Source organism: Rosa chinensis, chromosome 6 (assembly GCF_002994745.2).
Source record: "Rosa chinensis cultivar Old Blush chromosome 6, RchiOBHm-V2, whole genome shotgun sequence".
NCBI lineage: Eukaryota > Viridiplantae > Streptophyta > Magnoliopsida > Rosales > Rosaceae > Rosa > Rosa chinensis.
In genome coordinates this window covers 53,743,635-53,767,303 of record NC_037093.1, presented here as the reverse complement: position 1 = coordinate 53,767,303, position 23,669 = coordinate 53,743,635, and the positions used below count along the sequence as shown (strand labels likewise).

The 23,669-nt window shown below is 39.6% G+C and overlaps 2 protein-coding genes across 3 annotated transcripts; one reads left to right on the top strand and one right to left on the bottom strand.

Annotated features, from left to right (window-relative positions):
• Positions 1–5,714: 5,714 nt before the first annotated feature.
• Positions 5,715–7,067, bottom strand: LOC112172626. Of its 2 annotated transcripts, XM_040509681.1 has the most exons (2): positions 6,878–7,067; positions 5,715–6,715 (listed from the first exon to the last, which is right to left on the bottom strand). In XM_040509681.1, exon 2 carries the CDS (start codon positions 6,613–6,615, stop codon positions 5,842–5,844), a length of 774 nt encoding a protein of 257 aa, XP_040365615.1. In that variant the 5' UTR covers positions 6,616–6,715; positions 6,878–7,067; the 3' UTR covers positions 5,715–5,841. The 2 variants fall into 2 exon arrangements, with proteins under 2 accessions (XP_040365615.1, XP_024165795.1); XM_024310027.2 differs by having other exon boundaries at positions 5,715–7,067.
• A 13,796-nt stretch (positions 7,068–20,863) lies between these two features.
• LOC112173159 (40S ribosomal protein S24-1) lies at positions 20,864–22,967 on the top strand. Its single transcript, XM_024310733.2, has 5 exons — positions 20,864–21,029; positions 21,266–21,307; positions 21,821–21,991; positions 22,387–22,473; positions 22,667–22,967. The coding sequence occupies exons 1-5, from the start codon at positions 20,955–20,957 to the stop codon at positions 22,697–22,699; spliced, it is 408 nt and encodes a 135-aa protein (XP_024166501.1). The 5' UTR covers positions 20,864–20,954; the 3' UTR covers positions 22,700–22,967.
• The last annotated feature ends 702 nt before the right edge of the window (positions 22,968–23,669 follow it).

Sequence of the window (23,669 nt, the reverse complement as noted above, 5' to 3'; positions counted from 1 at the left end):
CAACGCCAATCTCCTCTCTCTCTTGAAGAAGAAGATTGCCAGGCCACTGTTCATGCCGGTATTACTCATCCAAGGGACCCTCGTCCCTCTCGTGAACGCAGTCGGAGCCCTCCTCTTCTTCCTCGTTGGTCTCCTCGGCTGCATGCCGGCGAATCCTCCATCACTCCACCTCCTCACGCTTCTCTGCCTGCGGTCACTCTGGAGAGCATTGCAGCGTCCATCAATGACATGCGATCTCATCTTCGCGATGGCATCATGGTGACTAATTGGAGGGTCACCTGCATGATCGACTATATTGTTGACATGAACTTCTCGCTGATCCGTTGCCACACTGCCCTGAATAACCTCGCTATAGAGGTCTAGAACATGCAAAGCCATCCTCCTGGGTTTCCTCGACGGTAGGCTGTGACACGCCTGACGTCTCCAGCACCCAGAGCCCCTGCCGGTGGTGATCCTGGCCCCTCTACCATGGCTGCTCATGAGGTGGCTGCCCAGTTTGACAGTGACAACAGCGATGACTGGCTCGCAGAGGAGACTTATGACCGGATCACCAAGCTAAAGGAGGAAAAGTGAAGAGCCTTCCCATTCAAGGGGGACAAGTGTAGGAACTTTTTATTTTATTTTATTTCTTTTATTTTGCATTTTATTTTTCTTTGGAAAATTTTATTTTGGTGTGTAAGTGCATAAGCACAAAATGCTGTGGATGCTTATTTTGGTCGTCGTTATTTTGGTTTTATTTTTACTTGGATGTGGAAAAGGATGGAAACTGATTCCTTTACTCCAAGTGAAACTTCTAGGTACATTTGTTGAAAGTGTTCGTGTTTAGTATCTATCTGTGAAGATTAATCTGCAGGATAAATGATGAAAAAGTTATATGTTGAATGGGAATGCCCAAAGGGGGAGATTGTAAGCATATTAGGCTATTACCATTCAACACATACTTTCCCAAGGCCACTAGGAGATTAGAGGTTGCAAAGGACTAGGAGAGTATTTCTCCTGCTTTTCCGGTGGTTCAAGGAAATAGAAGAAGATTGCAGAATCGGGTCACCACGAGGAAATCAAGGAGAATCATGCTCACTGATCTTGAGTTAAAGATGGTATGCATTTCATATCATTTCACATGATTTAAAATTGATATGCATGTCGGGTAAATTGATTTGATATACTTATCTGCATTAAAAAGCTTTCAAAATGCATATCAGATAAAGATCGGGTTTGCATATCGTTAGGAAGATTTGATTTCAGTTTTCAACCTTTCCATATTTATCTTATTTTGTGGTGAAAAAGAGATTTTGTTTTGAGGGGGAGTCTTGCTCCTCTATAAAAGGTTTTGAAACTGATTGTGAAAGTGAGAGTTTTTTATCAAAAGTTTTCATAGTGTGTTGCTTAGTCCTCACAAACTGTTTTTGCATAACTCTCTCTAATATTCTTCTGCAAGTATTTCTCACTGCATTCATCTTGGTAATTGTTCTTGAGATCAGTGAGATGATGATGTTGGAATAAAGTGGAAGATTGAGGTTGTAAGGTTTTAAGACATCTGTGTTAGAAACTATATTAGTTGTAAATCAAGTTAGCTGTGTTGCTAGTAAATGTGATTGCGAAATAACATCACTACTTCTATTATGTAAACATTTGATTCATAGTGAATTTGTTTCTCGTGCTGGCTACGTTATAAGCCACGCAGTGAAGTTTCCTCAGTGGTGAGGTTTACACTGCGTTAGCAATTGCTGTGTCCTCTTTGAGTAAACTATCCTCTTGTATAGCTGTTCTGTCATTTTGCAATATATTGGTCTATCTAGTATTTTCAATCTTTAACAATGCATATGGCAACCCCAAATTACCCAAGTATTGGAATTTAACTAAGCAGTGAAAATCAGCTTCCAGCAGTGTGAATTTAAGCTAGGAAACATCAAATGACATCTACCTATGCTTAAATACAGCAAATGGGTAGCTTAAAGTTTCAATTTTTATGCATTTCCAAAGTTCATCTTGCTTACCAGACAATACCCGAATGGGTTTTCCATGGAATCGTTTTGATACATTAAAGGGAAATAAGACCAAAAACCATAAACAATGCATTTGGGTCATCTTATTGTTAATGAAGGAGGAGTTTTCGATTCTTGAATGGGAGAATTCTGAGCGATTTATCTTTTCTTTTAAGTCTGAAGGGGATAGACTCCGTGTTCTTCAGGGGAGCCCATGGTATTTTGACAATTCATTGCAGGTTTTTTTTTTTTGAAAGGGGTTGGTGCGGCTGCCCCCAAGCCTTGATTAATGAAATTGCAGAATACAAGGGGAGGACGTAGAGCCTGAACCCCAACTTACAATAAGCATAAAGAGAATATCCTGAAATAATACCAAGACTCTCCACAAAATCTATGTATTCTAATAAGCACCAATTAGCAAAGAGTACACGAATGGCTACTCTATTTGCTTTGACATAGTAGTGACATACTGGAAAAATAACTCTATCACAAAGAAGCATCATTACAAATAACACAGCTTTCCCACTATGTTGCCGCATTGAAATAAATCCAGCAACACTTAATTCCATCCTGCCACTAGGAGGTTGCATCCATTTAATCAAGCAAATGGCTCGCCTCCTCGCTAGGCCAGACAAGGCACATCGAGTGTGTAATCTGGGATAGAGCCCACGTCGCCCTACCAAAACTAGGTAAGGACTTATTACCGGCATAAATCCACGTTTAAATAAAGGTAAAAATTAATAAAACATAAAAGTAAATAAGTTTGGGCCTAGAGCCAAAGCCCAAGCCCAAAAACCACCAAGCCCAAGCTAGAATTGCAATCTGCTGATGTCACTGCACCTCCATCTCACACCCGAGATCCTGACCATCCCATCACCAGCAACAGGCCCGCTGCTTCGTACTGCTGGTCGTTTCTCCACCCCTTCATCATTCCCATCGCGCCGGCGAGAAGCGCTGCCCCTCTCAACCATCCTCTTACCCCCTGCAACTCCAAAAAATCCGAAACAAATCGAAGTACTCCGATTGGATCTGAGTATATCAGAGGCTATCATCGCCCACCCACTCATCACCGCCCTTCAACCTCACCTCTCGCCGTCCACGCTCCGATCTTGGGTCGATCAGCACCAGCGCTAATCGTCTACCTCCTAATAGACGCCGCCCTTCGCCAGCAGGATCCCCACACAATATGGACACCAGATCCACCACCACACAGCCTGCAATCTGATTGGGCATACTCCATAATCGCCTACCATAGGACACCAGATCCACTCTGGCCAGTCCGACGACGCAGCCGAACCAGGCATTACTATCGTCGGGGACTAACCAAGCACATCTAGGTTAGAGAGCATCTCTCTATTTTTACTTTAGGCTTGAATATAAAATATATAAAAAAAAATTAAAAAAAAATCATTGCTAGTATTAGTCCTAACTGATGGAATGATTGATCCAGGGGTCGTTCCGTTAACTACTCAGGAGTTTTGGATTAAAGTAAAAGGTTTGCCTCCAACGTTTCTGAATGATAAGATGGGGAGGAAGATTGGCGGAAGTATTGGGAAGTTCATTATGACTGATCAGAATGTGTTTGGTGACGGTAGTGGAAGCTTTCTCAGGTTGGGAGTGGAATTTCGACTTTCGGAACCATTAAGGAAAGGTCTAAGGCTGCAACTGGACCCGAGAGACACACAGTTAAGTAAGGTGGCTTTTGAGTATGAGCACTTGCCTAATTTTTGTTTGTTTTGTGGACTACTTGATCATGTAAGAGTAAATTGCCCGACAAGATTGGAGGGGAAGCTTACGGAGGAACGGTATGGCAGGTGGAGAACTCTCCGAAAGATATTTACTGTATTGATTTGAATGGCCAGCTGCAAGGGAGATCATTTGGGGTTATTCCGACTAAGAAGTAGTGGTCTATGCAAGCGCCTGAAATCGGTGTATGTGGTGTAGTACGAGAACGAGAAGAGTTAATGGCGCTGGAATGAGCTGAAGCAGAAAGGAAGGTAGGTTCGGGTATCTTTTTTTTGAAATAAAGGACTGGTGCGGCTGCCCTCAAGCCTTGATTAATGAAACTGTTGATTACAAGGGGAGGACATTGAGCCTAAACCCGGATTACAATAAATATCTAGAAAACGTCCCAAAATAATAGCAGGAGTGTCTATAAAATATATGTATTCTAGCATGCACCAACTAGCAAAGAGTGCTCTACCAGCTACTCAATTTGCTTTGAAATAGCGGTGACATAACGGAAAGATAACTCGATTACAACGAAGCATAGTTACCAATTTCATAGCTTTCCTACTATGTTGCCACCGAAAAATAAATCCGACGACACTTAATTTCATTCTCCCACTAGGAGGTTGCGCCCATTTAATTAGAATGGATCGTCGCCTCGCTAGGTCAGACAAGACACATAGAGCGCATACACAGGAATTTAGCCAGACTAGGCCTACAAAATACTTGTAGGATCTTATTACTCGCCAAAGGCGAGACAACATTAAACTATAAAAGTAAATAAAACTGATAAAGAGAGCCGCCCAGGCAGGGCCCAAAAATTGGGCCCAAACCCAAGCCTGTACCAAGGAGACAGTAAGACCATCGACGATCGACCAAGCTTGGCCCCAACCCGGCATGACCACCTCCAACCAGCCACTCTGCCGGACCGCCGCCCCCATCAAACCACCATCACCGTTAGACCGAGGAGCGCCACAGATTCCAATCCAACCGCTCCCCATATTGAAATCAGTAGACCCCGACCCGATTGGGTCATTCCAATCAGATCGGATAACAACCGATCCCAGCCTTGCCATCCGCAGCACTTCACCACCAGCCCGCCTCAGACCACGCAACACCCATCCAATCCACCAACCCGGCCAGCGAGAAGAGATCCAAGATTGCCCAGCCGTCGCAACCTTCATGTCCCTCAACTCCCTACCAGCCACTGCACTCTCCCTAATCAGATCGAGACCGCAATCTCCCCAATCCGATCAAGACTGCAACAGTCGAGAACCCTACGCCAGACGACAAACCCAATCTGGATCTAAAACGGCCCGTCCAACGACGGCACCGTAAGGGCGCGCCACCGGACGAGAATAGGAACAGTGGTTGTAGGTCAAGCGCGTGTAGGCGCGTTCTCCCCTTTGTATTTTTTTTTGAAATAATTGCTTTTTTTATTTCTGGTAGGTCGGGTATTTTTACACAGAGCAGTGTAGCTAAGCATCGAAGGCTTATTTGGGAGCCTCCTTTAGTAGAAATGACCATGACAGAGTATGAAGGTGATATGGAAAGGGGAAGTAACGAGAAGAAAGGGTTAGTTTTAGAAAAGGAGTCTGACGTTTCAATATTTTTTCTTTCAAAGGGCAAAATTATATCTAAAAAGTTTTAAAAAAATAGAAAGATCATTATATCAATTTAGGAGGTATGAATAGAAACACTCTTTATATTATCACAAGAAAAAAAAACTATATATTGGTGAAACAAACCGACAACAAAAAGAATGAGAATTTTATGAGTTGTTTGCCCACAAGGTTTTTTTGGATGCTATAGCCTTGTTTTTTCAAGTAATGAGGTAGATGTAGAATATGGAAAAGAGGGACATCCCGATATTTTACTCACATATTGATAGTGGAACAAATGCTGTACATTTTTAAAAATTGAAAATTCGTTTTTACCATTAGATTCTTGATAAGAAAATCGATACATAAACTAAGCATTAAAACAACAAAGAGAAGGAGAGAGCTCAATACGCACTGAATTTATGCTGATATACAAAACAACCAGAACCAACATGATTACTGTAGTCATCACCAATGTTACTTTTCTTACAATAAACAAATGTAACCCAACACTTTGAAATAGTATTCTATTCATTCTTCCAAGCATGCAAAACCAGTGAGAAACCAAGACCCTGTAACTGGTTGCTGCTCTCTCTTAATTGCCGAGAGGAGGAAGACGAAGACCAAGTCCACACAGAAGACGAATCCAAAACCGACTCACTAGTAGTACTACCAGTACTCCATAGCTTATCAGCATTATTACTGAGGCAAGTTTGGAACATGAACACTGCATTGCCCATAGAATTACCAAAGAGCCAATTGTGCACATCCCAGAACACTTCAATCCTCAACCCATCAACCAAGATGGTGTGGTTTCCCCTAAATTTCCAGTTCAGCTTCTTCACCTTCATCACAATCTTACTGTCGACACAGATCACAAGGTACGGCTCATTCAGCCCAACAGTGTCACACTCAATTGTGACATCATGTGTTTTCCCCTTGTCACAAAACTGAGCCTTTGCAACATAAAGTTTCTTCCCAAAAATGTGTTCCCTTTTAGCAACAAAAACAGCATTGGAACCATGAATCGGGTCTTTGAAACCAAGACCCTCTCTCTTCAAATCTCCAAGAAGAAGAACCATTTCTTGGTTGAACATAACAGCCAAGTAAAACCTCTCTAATGGCTCAGGCCCAGAACCAAATTTAGCATTGGTTAAATCCCAAAAGATGTCAATTTTACTAGAATCAACCTCTAAATTTCTGCATCCTTTTCTCTTGGAGAACAGCCATGGCTTTATATCCACCTTACAGAGGCAAAAATTGGCTGCATCATCAATCTCCACGCTTAGGCCCTGACCCATCAAATTCTTGGTCCATGTAACTGTAATCAAACACAAACGGCCTCGCAACTTACACTGATAAACACATGAGACCAAGTTTTGATGAGCAGTTTTTGCAGCTCTTGATGATGAGGACGATGAAAAATCAGCAACTTGAACACCATTTTCACCAAAACAAGAAGGAAAGTCCCTCATGATATATATATATACTTACACACCAACACAGAAACAAAGATATTGCTTAATTTCTTTCAGATTCTAAAAGAAATGAAAGGACATCTACCTCTTTTAATTGATACGACACTGAGCTCACCATGGCCCAATTTTCAGGCTTCTGAATGCTTCAGTTTTATCTGGCTACGTTTGCTGCTTTTTGAGCCCCATAGAATTTCACTGTCAATGTCAAGGAAAAAACCCAAGAATTTTAAGGGAATTCAAAACTGATTTGATTTTGATTTGGTTGATGGAGAAGGGATGTGTTGATGTTGTCTTCACTTGAAGGCATAGCAGCCGAAAGAATTGAAGACTTTTTGGAGTGGGTAGCCACATGTTTTGCATCCCATGTTTGCATGTGCCAAGTCTAATAATACATATGTGGACAAGGCAATTATGGAGCAGCTGCATAAAGCCATGGAAAGAGAATATATGGCAGCTGGAAAGTAGAGAAAGAGTCAAAAAGCTTGTTGAATTTGGCAGCCTAGTGTTGGTATTCATGATGACTGCGTGTGCTAGACATAGCACATAATTATAGACAGAATTGGGGCATTGCAGCCGTATGGGAAAATAATGAGAGGAACGTGAAGCAGAGAGAAGCAGAAGGGAGAAACAAATTGATAGCCATCCTTGAATACTCATAAGCCTTCCTATTCTTGTTGGTGACTTAGCTACTCCATAGTTGAAGCTTCTTAAGCTTAGTTGTTGGTGTTGCTATGTATTGTATATGAGAAGTAAGAATTCTTCTTCTTCTCTATTTGAATCAAAGGAGAGTTAATAGGTTTGGGTGTATTGGGGATTTGGGTAGAGAGAGTTGTTCATAAACTCTAATTGTATGTTTCTCCAAATTGATCATAGTGGAATATCTTGCCGGCTCCGTAAGTGGATGTAGTTCAATCACACTGATTGAGTGAACCACTATAAATCTTGGTGTTTCTTTGTGGTTTGCAAATAAGTTGTTTTATTTTGCTTTGTTTGTTACTGTTGAATTCATATCAATACCTTGTTTGTTACGCTTCCGCACAACAAACTGGTATCAGAGCTCCGGTTCTGAATTTGGGAGTTGTGTATTGATTGGATTCAATGGTTGACACAAAGAAAAATTCGAGTTCGGGTTCATCGTCGTCGACTACTAGGCCATCAATTGGCAATGCCAAATTTGAAGTTGAGAAGTTTGATGGAACAAACAATTTTGGCATGTGGCAGTGTGAGATGATGGACGTCTTGTGTCAACAAGAATTGGATATAGCTCTTGAAGACAAACCAGAAGATATGAGTGAGAAGGAGTGGAAGCAGATTAATAAGTGGGCTTGTGGTTCTATCAGATTGTGCCTTGCAAAGGATATGAAGTTCTTTATCATGAAAGAAACTTCGGCAAAACAGCTGTGGAAGAAATTGGAAGACCAATACATGATCAAGAGTGCTGAAAACCGGTTTCACCTGAAGAGGCGGCTTTTCCGATTCAATTATCGGCAAGGTATTTCTATGTCTGAACACATCAGTGATTTCAATAAGATACTTGCAGATTTGGCTAATTTAGATGTGCAAATTAGTGATGAGGATAAGGCTTTGTGTTTGCTAAATTCTCTCCCTGACGAGTATGAGCATTTGATTACAACTTTGTTGCATGGAAAAGAATTTGTGAAATTTGATGATGTGTGTAATTCATTGATAAATAATGAGTGTCGAAAGAAGGAGAAGCAATTGCAGAAAGTGACAGGTGAAGCACTTGTAGTAAGAGGAAGATCTAGAGATAGAAATTTTGGTGGAAAAAGAGGTAATTCTCGTTCCAAGTCAAGAGGCAAATTTCCTGCAAAAGATGAGTGTGCTTTTTGTCACCAAAAGGGGCATTGGAAGAAAGATTGTCCCAAGTTGAAGACTAGAGACAAGAAGGGTTCTGAAGTGAATGTTGCAAAATCTGAAGATGATGATGATTTTGGTTTTGCATTGAGTTGTTCATCTACCTTTGATGATGTTAAAGAGGATGAGATTGATTTTGCTTTGGCAAGCTCATCTTCACTTGATTACTCTGAGAAATGGATTCTGGATTCGGGTTGTACACACCACATGTGTCCTAACAAGGAATGGTTCTCTACTTTAAGAGAACTAAATGGTGGAGTAGTTTTGATGGGAGATGATAGTCCTTGCAGAACTAGAGGGATTGGTACAATTCGTCTAAAAATGCATGATGGGGTTGTTAGAGAATTGACAGATGTTCGGTATGTTCCGAACTTGAAGAAAAATCTTATCTCTTTGGGAACTTTAGAATCAAAGGGTCTTACAATCACATTGAAGAATGGAGTTGCCAGAGTTGTGTCAGGTTCACTTGTGATGATGAGAGGTACTAGAGATAGAAACTTGTATTTTCTACAAGGGAGTACAGTGACAAGTGAAACAGCAATTTCTGAGACTACAGATGATGCAGATACTACCAGATTATGGCATATGCGTCTTGGACATGCTGGTGAGAAAGCAATGCAGGGATTAGTGAAGCAAGGTTTGTTGAAGGGTGCAAAGACTTGCAAATTGGAATTTTGTGAACATTGTGTATTGGGAAAGCAGACTAGAGTGAAGTTTGGTACTGCAGTTCATCAGACTAAAGGTGCTCTAGACTATGTTCACACAGATGTGTGGGGACCTACCAAAACTGCATCTTTGGGAGGTAAACACTACTATGTCTCTTTTGTTGATGACTTCTCTAGAAGAGTATGGGTGTATACCATGAAGCATAAAGATGAAGTCTTAGATATATTTGTGAAGTGGAAGAAGATGATTGAGACTCAGACAGGTCGGAAAATTAAGAGACTCAGATCAGATAATGGTGGTGAATACAAGTCTGATCCATTCTTGAAGTTATGTCAAGATGAGGGCATTGTGAGACACTTCACAGTTAGAGAGACACCGCAACAAAATGGGGTGGCAGAGCGCATGAATCGTACTTTACTAGAGAAAGTTCGATGTATGTTGTCTAATGCTGGATTAGGCAAAGAGTTTTGGGCTGAGGCAGTTACATATGCAGGCCATCTCATCAACAGGTTGCCTACTGCTGCAAATGAGGGTAAAACGCCCATGGAGGTATGGTCTGGAAAACCTGCTACTGATTATCATTACTTACATATTTTTGGTTGTCCTGCTTATTTTCATGTCAGGGAAAGCAAGCTTGATCCGAGAGCCAAGAAAGCTATTTTCTTGGGATTTAATGATGGTGTGAAGGGATTTAGGCTTTGGTGTCCAGATGTGAGGAAAGTTATTGTAAGCAGAGATGTGACATTCGATGAGGCTGTTATGGTTAATCAGAGTGAGCAGACTGATTCTCAAAAACAGAAGATGACCATAGAGAGTTTGAAGCAGGTGGAGTTTAAAGAAAAAGTTGATGAAACTCCAATTGATCCAGGTAGTCCTACAGTTGAGCTAGATGATTCTACAAATGAAGATTCAAGTATTGAAGTAGACGCTCAAGCTCAAGAGTCTCCACAGCAACATGGACCTATTGCACTTAGAAAAGGAAAAAGAAATGCTCCAAAGCCGGCTTGGCTAAATGATATGGTAACTTATGCACTTCCAATTATTGAAGAAGAAATTCCTTCTACCTATGAAGAAGCTGTGATACATGCAGATAGTGTAGAATGGGAAAAAGCAATGGATGAAGAGATGAAGTCTCTTCACAAGAACAAGACTTGGGAGTTGGTTCAGTTACCACATGGGAAGAGAGCAATTGGCTGCAAATGGGTATTTGCTAAAAAGGAAGGATCTCGATACAAGGCTAGATTGGTAGCTAAAGGCTATGCACAAAAAGAAGGAATAGACTACAATGAGGTATTTTCTCCTGTTGTGAAGCATTCTTCTATTCGTATTCTATTAGCCTTGGTTGCACATTTTGATCTTGAGTTAGCACAACTTGATGTCAAAACTGCATTTTTACATGGTGAATTGAAAGAAGAGATCTATATGACTCAGCCAGATGGTTTCAAAGTTGCTGGTAAGGAAAAATTGGTTTGCAAACTGCATAAATCATTGTATGGTTTGAAACAGTCTCCAAGACAGTGGTATAAGCGGTTTGATAAATTTATGTTTGGTCAGAAGTACACTAGGAGTCTTTATGATCCATGTGTTTACTTTCGCAAGCTACATGATGGGAGCTTCATTTATTTGCTCTTATATGTTGATGATATGCTAATTGCATCTAAGAGCAAGGTGGAAATTGAAAAATTAAAATCACAGTTGAGTGGTGAATTTGAAATGAAGGACTTGGGAGAAGCTAAGAAGATTTTGGGCATGGAAATTGAAAGAGATAGATCGAAAGGCAAGGTTTGTTTGTCACAAAAACAATATTTGAAGAAGATACTACAGCGGTTTGGCATGGTTGATAAATCTAAACCTATAAGTACACCACTTGCCTCTCATTTCAAGCTTAAATCTTCTATGTCTCCTAGCACTGATGATGATAGGAAATATATGGCTAAAGTTCCTTATGCTAGTGCTGTTGGTAGCTTGATGTATTGTATGGTGTGTACTAGACCTGACATTTCACAGGCTTTAAGTGTGGTGAGCAGATATATGCATAACCCAGGAAAAAGTCATTGGCAAGCAGTGAAATGGATTCTACGGTATATTCTTGGTACTGTGGATGTTGGAATTGTGTTTCAGCAGGATAAGATGAGTCAGTGTGTTGTTGGGTATGTGGACTCTGATTTCGCAGGTGATTTGGATAAGTGCCGATCTACTACAGCTTATGTGTTTACTCTTGCTAGTGGAGCGGTGAGTTGGAAGTCGAACTTGCAATCTACTATTGCTTTGTCGACTACAGAAGCTGAATACATGGCGGTAACAGAGGGTGCAAAAGAAGCAGTTTGGCTTCGTGGTTTGCTTGAGGACTTGGGAATAATTCAAGATTATGTGGATCTCTATTGTGATAGTCAGAGTGCTATTCATTTGGCAGAGAACCAGGTTACTCATGCTCGCACTAAACATATCAATGTCAAATTTCACAAGATTCGTCAACTGGTGGAGGATGGTGATATAGAGCTCCTGAAAGTTGGAACTGAAGACAACCCTGCTGATATGTTGACCAAACCAGTTCCATTGAGCAAGTTCAAGCATTGCTTGAACTTGATTGGTGTTCGTAAAATTTGATCTTCCCTACGGGGATGTTGGAGCGGCAAATTGGTATATGATATTCTACTTGTGATGTTATTGTATCAAGTGAAGCCAAGGTGGAGATTGTTGATGTTGTCTTCACTTGAAGGCATAGCAGCCGAAAGAATTGAAGACTTTTTGGAGTGGGTAGCCACATGTTTTGCATCCCATGTTTGCATGTGCCAAGTCTAATAATACATATGTGGACAAGGCAATTATGGAGCAGCTGCATAAAGCCATGGAAAGAGAATATATGGCAGCTGGAAAGTAGAGAAAGAGTCAAAAAGCTTGTTGAATTTGGCAGCCTAGTGTTGGTATTCATGATGACTGCGTGTGCTAGACATAGCACATAATTATAGACAGAATTGGGGCATTGCAGCCGTATGGGAAAATAATGAGAGGAACGTGAAGCAGAGAGAAGCAGAAGGGAGAAACAAATTGATAGCCATCCTTGAATACTCATAAGCCTTCCTATTCTTGTTGGTGACTTAGCTACTCCATAGTTGAAGCTTCTTAAGCTTAGTTGTTGGTGTTGCTATGTATTGTATATGAGAAGTAAGAATTCTTCTTCTTCTCTATTTGAATCAAAGGAGAGTTAATAGGTTTGGGTGTATTGGGGATTTGGGTAGAGAGAGTTGTTCATAAACTCTAATTGTATGTTTCTCCAAATTGATCATAGTGGAATATCTTGCCGGCTCCGTAAGTGGATGTAGTTCAATCACACTGATTGAGTGAACCACTATAAATCTTGGTGTTTCTTTGTGGTTTGCAAATAAGTTGTTTTATTTTGCTTTGTTTGTTACTGTTGAATTCATATCAATACCTTGTTTGTTACGCTTCCGCACAACAGGATGGGCAGAGGAGAGTTGAGAGAGAGAGCTCAAGTCACACACTCTGGAAGAGAACAAAGAAAGGAGGTCTAAATATGAGAGAAACGGCAAAATGGCAAGAGGGTATTATTAGCTTTTTGCTGGAAAAGGCTGGTGTAAATATTACGTTACAGAAAATGACCAAAATAAAAAAGATTAGAGCTTTCTCTATCGCTCTGTAATTTGCTCTCTTTCTTCTTGTCCAGAATTAAGAGAATCATACTGGGACCAGCCCCCTTTTTTTTTAACTGACATTTACACATGAAAACACAAACATCTTCAGGGAGTGATAAAAACGTAAAAGACTCGTATCAAAAAAAAAAAAACCGTAAAAGACTTTTTTTTGAAAATTTTCTCCACCATCGGAAAACCCTTTTTCTTCTTTTTCTCACTTTCGCATAATTGTTTGTCATCTTTGTCAAGTGAGACAAATAAAGGTTCTCTATCATCACCGCCATTGCAGCAAAGTTTCAAAAGGTGTTTTTCTTAAAGTGAAAAAGAAAACAGACAGCATAATGCAAACATTACCATGCTTAAACAGTGTACATAACAGATCTATATGATGTGATGCGCTAGTGCTTTCTTACTGTTTTTACTTTTACTTTCATTTTTAGTAACATAGTTGTTTTCATGTGTTCAATACTCGAAACTTCTGAAATTGTAAACTGTTAGATTGGTTCATTGTATGTGACATTCTGTAAACAATCCAGATTTTAATGCTCTGAAAACGTCATAACGTATTATGTACCGTAATGCAATGGTTCATTGATACGCAACTGCTTACTGAATAATAGAAGTTGGAGAGGAAATTGGAGATGGTCCAGGAGTATAGGTCGGTCTCCTTGGAACTCGAAAGCATGGAGATATTAACTTGTTCGATCGGTTTTCTTTGACCAGAACCAGTCGTCATTTGACTGGGAAGACCATGACCAACACTAATGTGGTGCCTAACTGCCTATCCCAGTTGAGACCCAGAATTCCTTTTCCCACACTACGGTCCAATATTGATTACAAACTCCATTTCAGTCGTTGTCCTTCTTTCTTTCTTTTCTTACCCCCTTTTTCTGGTAGGAACGCACTCATTTATGCTAATGTATAATTAATGATCCTAGATAAGTAGATAGGGATGTGAGTGTGATTGTTTTTCTTCGTATAATGCAGAAGTTCGCGGGAGGAGTAAAACAATTTTTACTTACTTTACTTGCTTAGTGGGAATGAGTCGTAGTTTAAAATTTATGTTGTGTTTCATTCATGTGTAATATCAATTTTGTTGTTGATAATTCTACTTGCACCGAACACATTTAATTAGGAGCTAAAGCAAATACAGAACTATTCTACTCTTTTGAAGATTTTTCAGTTTATAATATTGTCTGATGAAGTTCACGTTTACAAGTGTAATACCAATTTTGTTGTTAATGATTTACTTGCACCGAACATATTCGATTAGGAGCTAAGACAAATATGAAACTATTTTACTCTTTTTAAAGATTTTTAAGTTTATAATATTATTGGATGAAGTTCACGTTTACAAGCGAAATGAGAATTATGACATGTTTGTTATGAATTCTTTGCTTGACACGTTGTGTAAACTGATTGAATGAACCTGGCCTAGTAGTACTCCATGAAGTTGGCAAAAAGAAATGATGAGACTTGTTTTCCTGGTCTTGAAAATTCAAGCTCAACAGAAAATTAAGATGTTGTCCGCACTCATCTCCATCTTGCTTCAGAAAACAGCAACTTTGAAAGGAGATAATCATGATTATGAGTTGACAAACATCGTTATGTAGTCACTCGATTATGTATCAAACTTATAAATCATTATATTACAAATGTGCTCATAAATGGTCATTACCGTCCACAAACACAAATCATGCATATATAGCTTTATTTGATATCACATATCTATCTATCTATCTAGTACAATTGGAAGTAGAGGACTAAAATAGTGCGTCTTAGCGAAGATATTGCTAGCATTAATCGTCAACCTAACCTTCTCATCTAGTTCTATCATCTAGAAATACAATTACAGGGTCTAGGGCTTATTCTGGCACGCAAAACTGAGGTTAAACAAAGATTGATTGCATGTCTCAAATATAGAGGGCATGATCAATAATGAAAGCAAAGATGTAGGACACTGATCCAGCCAGATTGGACAACAATCACCCTTAATCCACAGTGTAATAATTGTGCAGGCCTATGTTACATTCATAAATACTGGTTCAGAAAAATTTGGAAGAATATTTCTTCTCCTACTTTGTTGACTAGAGTAAGAGTGAAGAAGGGGCTGATCAAGAAAGTCGCTCCCCATAAGTGGTAAATGGAGTTCGAGAGTTGGAGAGTGGGACTACGTGCAAAAAAATCCTCCAATGTCTATATCAGTATGTGCCTTAGATATAGTAGGTGAAAACAATCGTTTACCTCAATGATTCACCCTGTCAAGTGAGTAGAAAATAATACTTCAATTCAGGGTTAATTTGATGATTCTATTCATCCCATAATGAGGGTATATATACAAGTACAAAGGAGTAGTCTAACTCTAATAGGAAACAATCTTTCCATAATTACAAGATATTCTAATTAAATAAAATCCTAATTACATACAGATTTACAGTGATTCTACACTCCCCCTCAAGTTGGTGCATAGATATCTATCATGCCCAACTTGTCAACTGAGCTGTCAAATACCTTCCTGGACACTCTTTTAGTAAGAACATCAGCTAATTGCTCCTCTGAGTTTACAAATGGAAAGCGAATAACCTTACTGTCAAGATTTTCTTTAATAAAATGACGGTCTACCTCCACATGCTTTGTTCTATCAAGCTGAACTGGATTATGTGCAATTTCAATGGCAGCTGTATTATCACAATGCAAATCCATAGGCTTTTTAAGCTTGTATCCCAGGTCTTTCAAGACATTACGAATCTACGACATTTCACATACTCCGTGTGCCATACCTCGGAACTCAGCTTCTGCACTTGATCTGACAACAACTTTCTGCTTTTTGCTACGCCAAGTGACAAGGTTCCCTCCAACAAAAGTGAAGTACCCAGATGTAGAACGTCTGTCAGTTTTATCACCAGCCCAATTTGCATCTGTGTACCCAACAACTTCCAATTCATCTTTTTTCTGAAACAGTAACCCTTTACCTGGCGCCATCTTTAAGTACTTCAAAATACGAAAAACTGCATCCATATGCTCTTCACTAGGACAATGCATAGATTGACTAACAACACTTACAGCATAAGCAATATCAGGTCTAGTATGTGAAAGATAAATCAACCTTCCTACAAGACGTTGATACCTCCCTTTATCAGTTGGAACTTGATCAGGATAGATAGCAAGTCTGTGATTCATCTCAATGGGTGTCTCGATGGGTCTGCAGTCCAGCATCCCCGTTTCAGCAAGTAAATCAAGAACATATTTCCTCTGTGAAAGTGCAATCCCCTTCTTAGACCTTGCAACTTCAATACCCAAAAAATACTTCAGTTGTCCCAAATCCTTCATTTCAAACTCCTTTGACAAATACTTTTGTAATTCATTTATCTCTTTCGGATCATCCCCTGTAACAATCATGTCATCAACATACACAATAAGAGCTGTAATCTTACCACTCTTGCGCTTGATGAACAAGGTATGGTCAGAATTGCTCTATCTATATCCAAAGGCTTTCATGGACTTTGAAAATCTTCCAAACCAAGCACTTGGAGACTGCTTTAGGCCATACAAAGACTTCTTCAATTTACACACCTTGCCAACGTCACTTGGGTAATTTTTAACACCTGGGGGCACATCCATGTACACTTCTTCTTCCAAATTCCCATTAAGAAACGCATTCTTCACATCAAACTGGTGCAAAGGCCAATCTTTGTTTGCTGCAAGTGAAATTAGAATCCGGACAGTATTAATCTTTGCCACAGGTGCAAAAATCTCTTCACAATCAATCCCATAACGTTGTGTATATCCTTTGGCAACCAACCTCACCTTGTATCTATTAATAGTTCCATCTGCATTAAGCTTCACAGTAAATACCCAACGATATCCTACAGTCTTCTTTCCAACCGGCATAGGTACTAGCTCTCATGTTGCATTCTTTTGAAGAGCTTCCAATTCTTCATTCATCGCCTTTGTCCATTTTGGATCCGTCAATGCATCCTGCACGTTACTAGGAATAGATACAGTAGATAATTGATCAACAACAAGTGCATGTGACCCAGAAATCCTATGGTTAGACATAAAATTAGCTATAGGGTATTTAGCTTTGGCTTTGATATCTGGTTTATATTGTTTCTTAGGAATTCCCTTGGTAACCCTTTGTGATTTCCTAGGTTCGACACTTTCTAACCCAGAAGACTTATTACAGTTTAGGGATACCTGAGGTGGATCATTCTGACCGGAATCTTCAGTTGGTGATGCAGAAGAGGAAATATCTTGTGTATGAGCTTCACATATGTCTTGATTTTGATTCAAACTATCCAAAAAAGTTGTATCTTCTGTCTCGGAATTCACAACACTCTGTTCGGCAGTTTCATTTTCTATTTCGGAATTCGCGACACTTAGTTCGGTAGTCGCATTCTGTTCGGCAGTCTCATTTTCTGTTTCGGAATTTGCAACACTTCGTTCAGCAGTCGCATTGTCTATTTCGGAATTTACAATGCTCTGTTCGGCAACTACATTTTCTGTTTCCGAATTTCTACCTTCAAATCTATCCTCCAAATTTTCCAAGTCTTCAAAGACATCAAAATCAATAATAGAACGAGAACGAGGATTCCCTTCACAACCTCTCTCCCCCTGAAGGGAAGACTGAGAAGCTCCTCCTGAGTGGTAAAGCTCGGATTCACCAAAAGCAACATCAAGAGAGACATGTATAGTGCCAGTAAGAGGATCATAACATCGATAACCCTTCTGGAAGTCAGCATAACCAACAAAGATACACTTACGGGCACGGGGATCAAGCTTGCTGCATTGAGGCTTGGGAATATGAACATAGGCTATGCATCCAAGCACCCGGGGCTCCAAATTAGGCATAGAAAGGATGGTCAAAAGTGTATGAAGCTTCTGATGAGGATTCTGAAACTCAATCACCCGTGAAGGAGTACGGTTGATAAGATATGCTGCTGATTTTACTGCTTCTCCCCAATAGGACCGAGGTACATTCATGCCAAACAAGGAAGCACGAACAACTTCCATCAATTGCCTGTTCTTCCGTTCTGCTAAACCATTCTGTTGAGGAGTATAAGAATTAGAGGTTTGATGACGAATTCCATGTGACCGGCAAAACTCAATCATAGGGCCATTCACAAACTCTCCACCATTGTCAGACTGAAACACTCTAATGGATTTTTGATACTGAGTTGCCACCATTTTGTGAAATTCGGTAAACATCCCAAATACATCACTCTTATTCTTCAGTAATGATACCCATGTCATGCAAGTACAATCATCAATAAACGTTACATAATATCGAGCTCCAGAAAGAGAAAGAATTTTAGCAGGACCCCAGACATAAGAGTGAATTTTCATAAAAGGAACACGGTGTTGTCTACATTAGCGGAGGCATTGTCTAGACGCTCTTCCTCTGTAGTAGCAATGGCGGCCTTGCCCAGATTCTTTCGTGGTTTCTTGGTGAAGTCCCACCAATCAGGGTAACCAATCACTTCATAGCACCGCTCTTTGCTATGACCTAGTTCCCCACACACAATGCACTTTCTATTTGCATATGGATTTGGTTTACCTAGAGGACGATGTGAGAAGCCTGGAGGAGGATCTGGTTTCCGTTGGACAACCATAACAGAGGATTCTGTAGGTATCGAATGTCCCATAGCCTATTTCTCTGATTGCACCTTGCGAATGTAAGCATAGCTTTGCTCCAAAGAGAATTTAGGTTCCTTGCGCAAGATTTCTCCACGCACCTGATCATACTCTAGGTCAAGTCCACTCAAAAACATGTGAACACGCATACGGGACATCGCTGAGGTCTCTTGAACTACAGCTGCAACATTATCATTCTGAGAGGCCACCATTTGATCAATCTCCTGGAACATCGCCACCAACTCATTATAGTAGGTAGAAATAGGCCGTCCATTTTGCTTTGCTTCAAAACACTTCTTGTTCAATTCAAAGATCCGGGTTTCATCAGAATCATCATAAAAAGTTTTCTCTACAGCTTCCCAAATATCTTTTGCAGTAGGGAGACGAATATACCGGTTCATAAGAGAGGACTCCATGGAGTCAATGAGCCAACTTTTCACCTTTTCGTTGTCTGTGGCCCAAGCTTCATACTCTACAGAATTTGTAGCGGGTTCAGCCTTTACTCCGGTCAGATAACCAACCTTCCCTCGTGCTCCAATGCGCATCCGCATGAGAGGAGCCCATATGGTGTAGTTGGATTCATTCAAGACAACACTTGTTGGGAACGCAGAGTTGTCTTGTTGGGTGGTGTAGTGGTGATGGATGACTTGTGAGGATGGCACCATTACCTTCTCGGGATTTGACTGTTCGCCTTCAATTACAGGTCCGGCCATTGAGGAATTCGAGATTTTTGCAGGATTGGGTTTTCTAGGGTTTCAAGATGGATCTGAATTTTTTTCGAAAAAAAGGTAGGGTGAAGATGGTTTGGAATTCAATGGTGGTGGTACGCAGCGGTTTGTGGTGTTATTCAGGATTTAGGATTTAAAGGATGCAGCACAAGTTCAAAGGATTGAACCTGCTCAGATACCAAGTAGAAAAGAATACTTCAATTCAGGGTTAATTTGATGATTCTATTCATCCCACAATAAGGGTATATATACAAGTACAAAGGAGTAGTCTAACTCTAATAGGAAACAATTTTTCCATAATTACAGGATATCCTAATTAAATAAAATCCTAATTAAATAAAATCCTAATTACATACAGATTTACAGCGATTCTACAAAGTGAGTATGAGCGGATATGTTAGCTAGTGAAAGCAATGACATGTAAATCCCGCAAGTCATACATTAGTGAAGTCCATGACGTCAGCCTTAAGATGATGTGGATAGAATGCTCCCATGACAAAGTCGGTGAAATTGCAAAAACAGAATTACCCAGCCTAATGGGATGTTGTCAATAGGCCAACAGTTAACACAAAGCAAGTATAAGATTAGATCAACAACACACGATATGTTGACGCAGTAAAACCCTCCTAAGAGGTAAACAAACGCGAGCACTATGCCGGTAACAAATCCACTAGTAAAAGATTAGTACATAAAGAACTCACACAAACTCTACTTACTAGAACCCTACTAGAAAGGCAGCTTGATCTTGTCTTTGCTACTGAATCTGGAAAGTGGATCTGATTACCTTCGTCAATCTTGAAATGGCACAACACTAGACTTGGTTGTCAATCACCTCAAGGCACGAACCATGCATGAATGCAGCACACACGGAAGCATAAAACCAAGGCTTTGAAAGAACCCTATTTGAGATGATGATAATCCTTCAAGAGTTAAACATGGAACAACTCATGATGACTTATCGAAAAACTTTTTTAGCTCAAAGTTCTCTAAAAAGAAGCTGTAACCCTAGCATGCTAAATAAACATGTATTTATACTGGTGAGACACTGGAGCTACACTAGGGTTTCTGTTGTGCATGGGCTTTTAAAAACGTTTTTAATGAGCATGGATAATAAACACTATCTCATAGTAAGCTCATTCATTACACTACGAAGCACGTCTGACTCAGCAATTCAACAAACAGAATAGTAATCTAGGATAGAAGAACTTGTTCACTCCTAAAAGTAACAAAACACACATGAATGCAGACTTACCATTTGAAGATACTGAGATGAGTTGAGTAGCGAGTCTTGTATGTGATCCGAGCTTCGGAATTCCACATTTAAGGACTATTACAATACATATGACTCGTGATTGTTTAGCTAGGAAATGCCAATTATACAAATATGACACTAACAGTCGGGCTTGGCCTTTCCAACTTGTATTGAGCAGGAAAATATGGACCGGGCATATATATTTAGTACTGTAGTTGGGCCTAGATAAGTTGGACATCGGCTGTTTAAATCACACTTCTTTCTTCTCCAGTCAGATTTCTAAACCCTAAAACCCTAGTTTCTGTTGGGCAAAGGCGCACAAAGAGAAAGAAGAGCGGAGGCGCAGAGAAAGCCATGGCGGACAACAAGGCTGTGACGATTCGTACCAGGAAGTTCATGACCAACCGTCTTCTCTCCAGGAAGCAATTCGTGAGTCCCTTTTCTATTACCCTCAGTCTGGTTAACTACAAGTGTCTAGAAACAAGAAAGAAAGTTACTGAGAGAATGTATGATATATTTGAATTTCAGCTGGGTTTCCCTATAGAATAGTAAAACATGCATGGTTGTTGGTAAAAATGAAGAAAGGGATCTGTATACGCTTTTTTTTTTTTTGTAAATGGCTGGCTGGATTTACTCTCTGTGTGTGTTTTGGGTATTGAATGCAGGTTATCGATGTTCTTCATCCAGGAAGACCCAATGTTTCCAAGGTATGGCTTATGTTCTTGAGCTAGTTCAACCTTTGGTTTTCATGTGTTGTTGGCATTGTTTAGGTCTCTGTAGCTTTTCTATGTATTTTGATGTGTTTGTAACTTGCAAGTATGAACTGTAATTAGTATTAGTGTGTTACTACCTTGACCTTCTGGAAATAGTCGGTGTCGAATTCTTTTGGTCTGTTTTACTCTTGCAAAGTATGGTTTTCTTGAGATAAATGTTACTTTACTAGTCTAAAGAAAGCTTCTGAAGCTGAGACAATGGTTTGGAAGATTTGTGTTACTATCTGCCTGTAACAATTTTGCAGTCCCTGAATCAACCAATTTTTAGTTTTACTACCCTCTTTCTAAATGTACGACAGTAGGGCAGTATCTCGATTCTGAAAATCAATGTTTTTTAATAAAGAAAAGGACAAAAATAATGTTGTGAGATATCTGTGTATGTGGGTTTTATTTGTTGGTATATGGATTGTTCCGTGTATTGAAAATTATCTGTTTCGTCTCTACCAGACTGAGCTAAAGGAGAAACTGGCAAGGATGTACGAAGTGAAGGATACAAACTCTATCTTTGTGTTCAAGTTCCGCACCCATTTTGGAGGGGGAAAGTCCACTGGTTTTGGCTTGATTTATGATTCTGTAGAGAATGCAAAGAAGTTTGAGCCTAAGTACCGGCTAATCAGGGTAACTTTGTCTTCCTTTTGATCTGATTCTATGATCAATCAAAAAATGCATAATTCTTCTTTATTTCGAATGAGTTTGATACAAGGCCCTATGATTCACTGACCGTAGACTAAGGGGATATGCTGAGAGGTGGACTGATCCTTATCACGGGTCTTTGCCTCTATCATGTTTTGTTGAATGGTATCTTTGCATAGGAGACTGTTCACTTTACTGTCTAGTTAATGTGTCCTGTATTTGGTAAAATATTCTGAGTAACTGTTTCAAACTTTACCCAAGCAAGCTTTGAATTCCTTAGTACTAGAAGCATAATTATTTAGTTTCGCACAAAACACACAAGGTTTTCAAGAAGTTGTATTTTGGACCTTTCTTGTTCTTAAGTTTGGATACTTGTGCAGAATGGGCTGGACTCTAAGGTGGAAAAGTCAAGGAAGCAACTGAAAGAAAGGAAGAACAGAGCTAAGAAGATTCGCGGAGTAAAGAAGGTAATAACTTTTGTTCTCTTTTTGTGCTCAGTTTTCTTAGTACAATTTGGAATTGCTGGTCAGAGGTAGTGCATCTTTTGGTAGAGCCTGGAAATAACCATCTCAAGCTTTGGGATTACTTTCTGGAAACTTTCTGTTTACGTTTTTTTCCAGTTCATTGTTTTTTGTTAACATTTGCAAATCGTACATGCAGACCAAGGCTGGTGACGCCGCCAAGAAGAAATGAGCTTTTGTATCATGTTTTTGGGTTGCATTCAAGGGCAGCGGGTTTCTGTCTCATCAGCCTCTCTGTGTTGGCCCCAATTGTTACTCATTGTCTTGTTTCTTTTTTTGTTAGTGAGCATAAAATTTTGCGATAATTTAATCTTTGAACAGATACATGTGATGTTTTAGTTGCGGAATCTAATATATGTTTTAACTATTTGACTTTAGGTTGTTGTGTGATTCGACTTATGAATGTTGATGATATATGATGACTGAGCAGATGAATACCATATTTTGTTGGATTTTAAGTACCCATTCTTTAAAACACGCAAAGCATGTCAAGAACATGCTAGGTAATACCGGAGAAGTTACTATAATAATCTTTGCTTGGTTCAGGCTCAAGAAGCTTGCATGAATAAATAAGTTGGGAGTCGGAACTGAGTTTCGACCCCTATGAATGACATGACAGGTCTCTTGGTCCAATTAGAAATCAGTACCCTTTCTGACGTCCTTTGCTGACTGAGGAATCATAAATTGTAGTTTTACAATGCCATGAAGGCCAAAACTGTTTCACATATACAGTTGATTTTTATATTTTAAGAAAAAAGATTTGGTGTTTGTATGTTCGATTGTTCTTTGCAGTGGTGTTCATCTGGTCAGTTGCCTTGAGATGAAAAGAAAAAAGAAAAAACTAATTTGCATCAGTTGCATGAAAATTAACAATTTATTTCATAACATGGTAATTTTGGAAAATATCATCAAAAATCAAATAATTTGTTCAATATATCCTCAAAATCAGATCAAATATGGAGTAGAAACCTTCTCAAATTCTCCTTATTTGCTCAAAACAGATTTCTGGGCAGATTGACCTTCGTGTACTAAATCGGTCATAACTTTAAAACATGTATATACTTTTCTAAGTGTGATATAGAAAAAGTTTTCTTTCAATTGGCTTCTTTCACAACATCTGGCTAGCAATATATAAGAGCAAG

What these genes read in the sequence shown, in the direction of transcription:
- LOC112172626 (XM_024310027.2), bottom strand. Translation starts at nt 6,789, where the DNA reads ATGAGGGACTTTCCTTCTTGTTTTGGTGAAAATGGTGTTCAAGTTGCT.
- LOC112173159 (XM_024310733.2), top strand. Translation starts at nt 20,955, where the DNA reads ATGGCGGACAACAAGGCTGTGACGATTCGTACCAGGAAGTTCATGACC. An exon ending in TTCTCTCCAGGAAGCAATTC is followed by an intron (nt 21,030 to 21,265) that starts GTGAGTCCCTTT and finishes TATTGAATGCAG; the next exon opens with GTTATCGATGTTCTTCATCC. An exon ending in GAAGACCCAATGTTTCCAAG is followed by an intron (nt 21,308 to 21,820) that starts GTATGGCTTATG and finishes CGTCTCTACCAG; the next exon opens with ACTGAGCTAAAGGAGAAACT.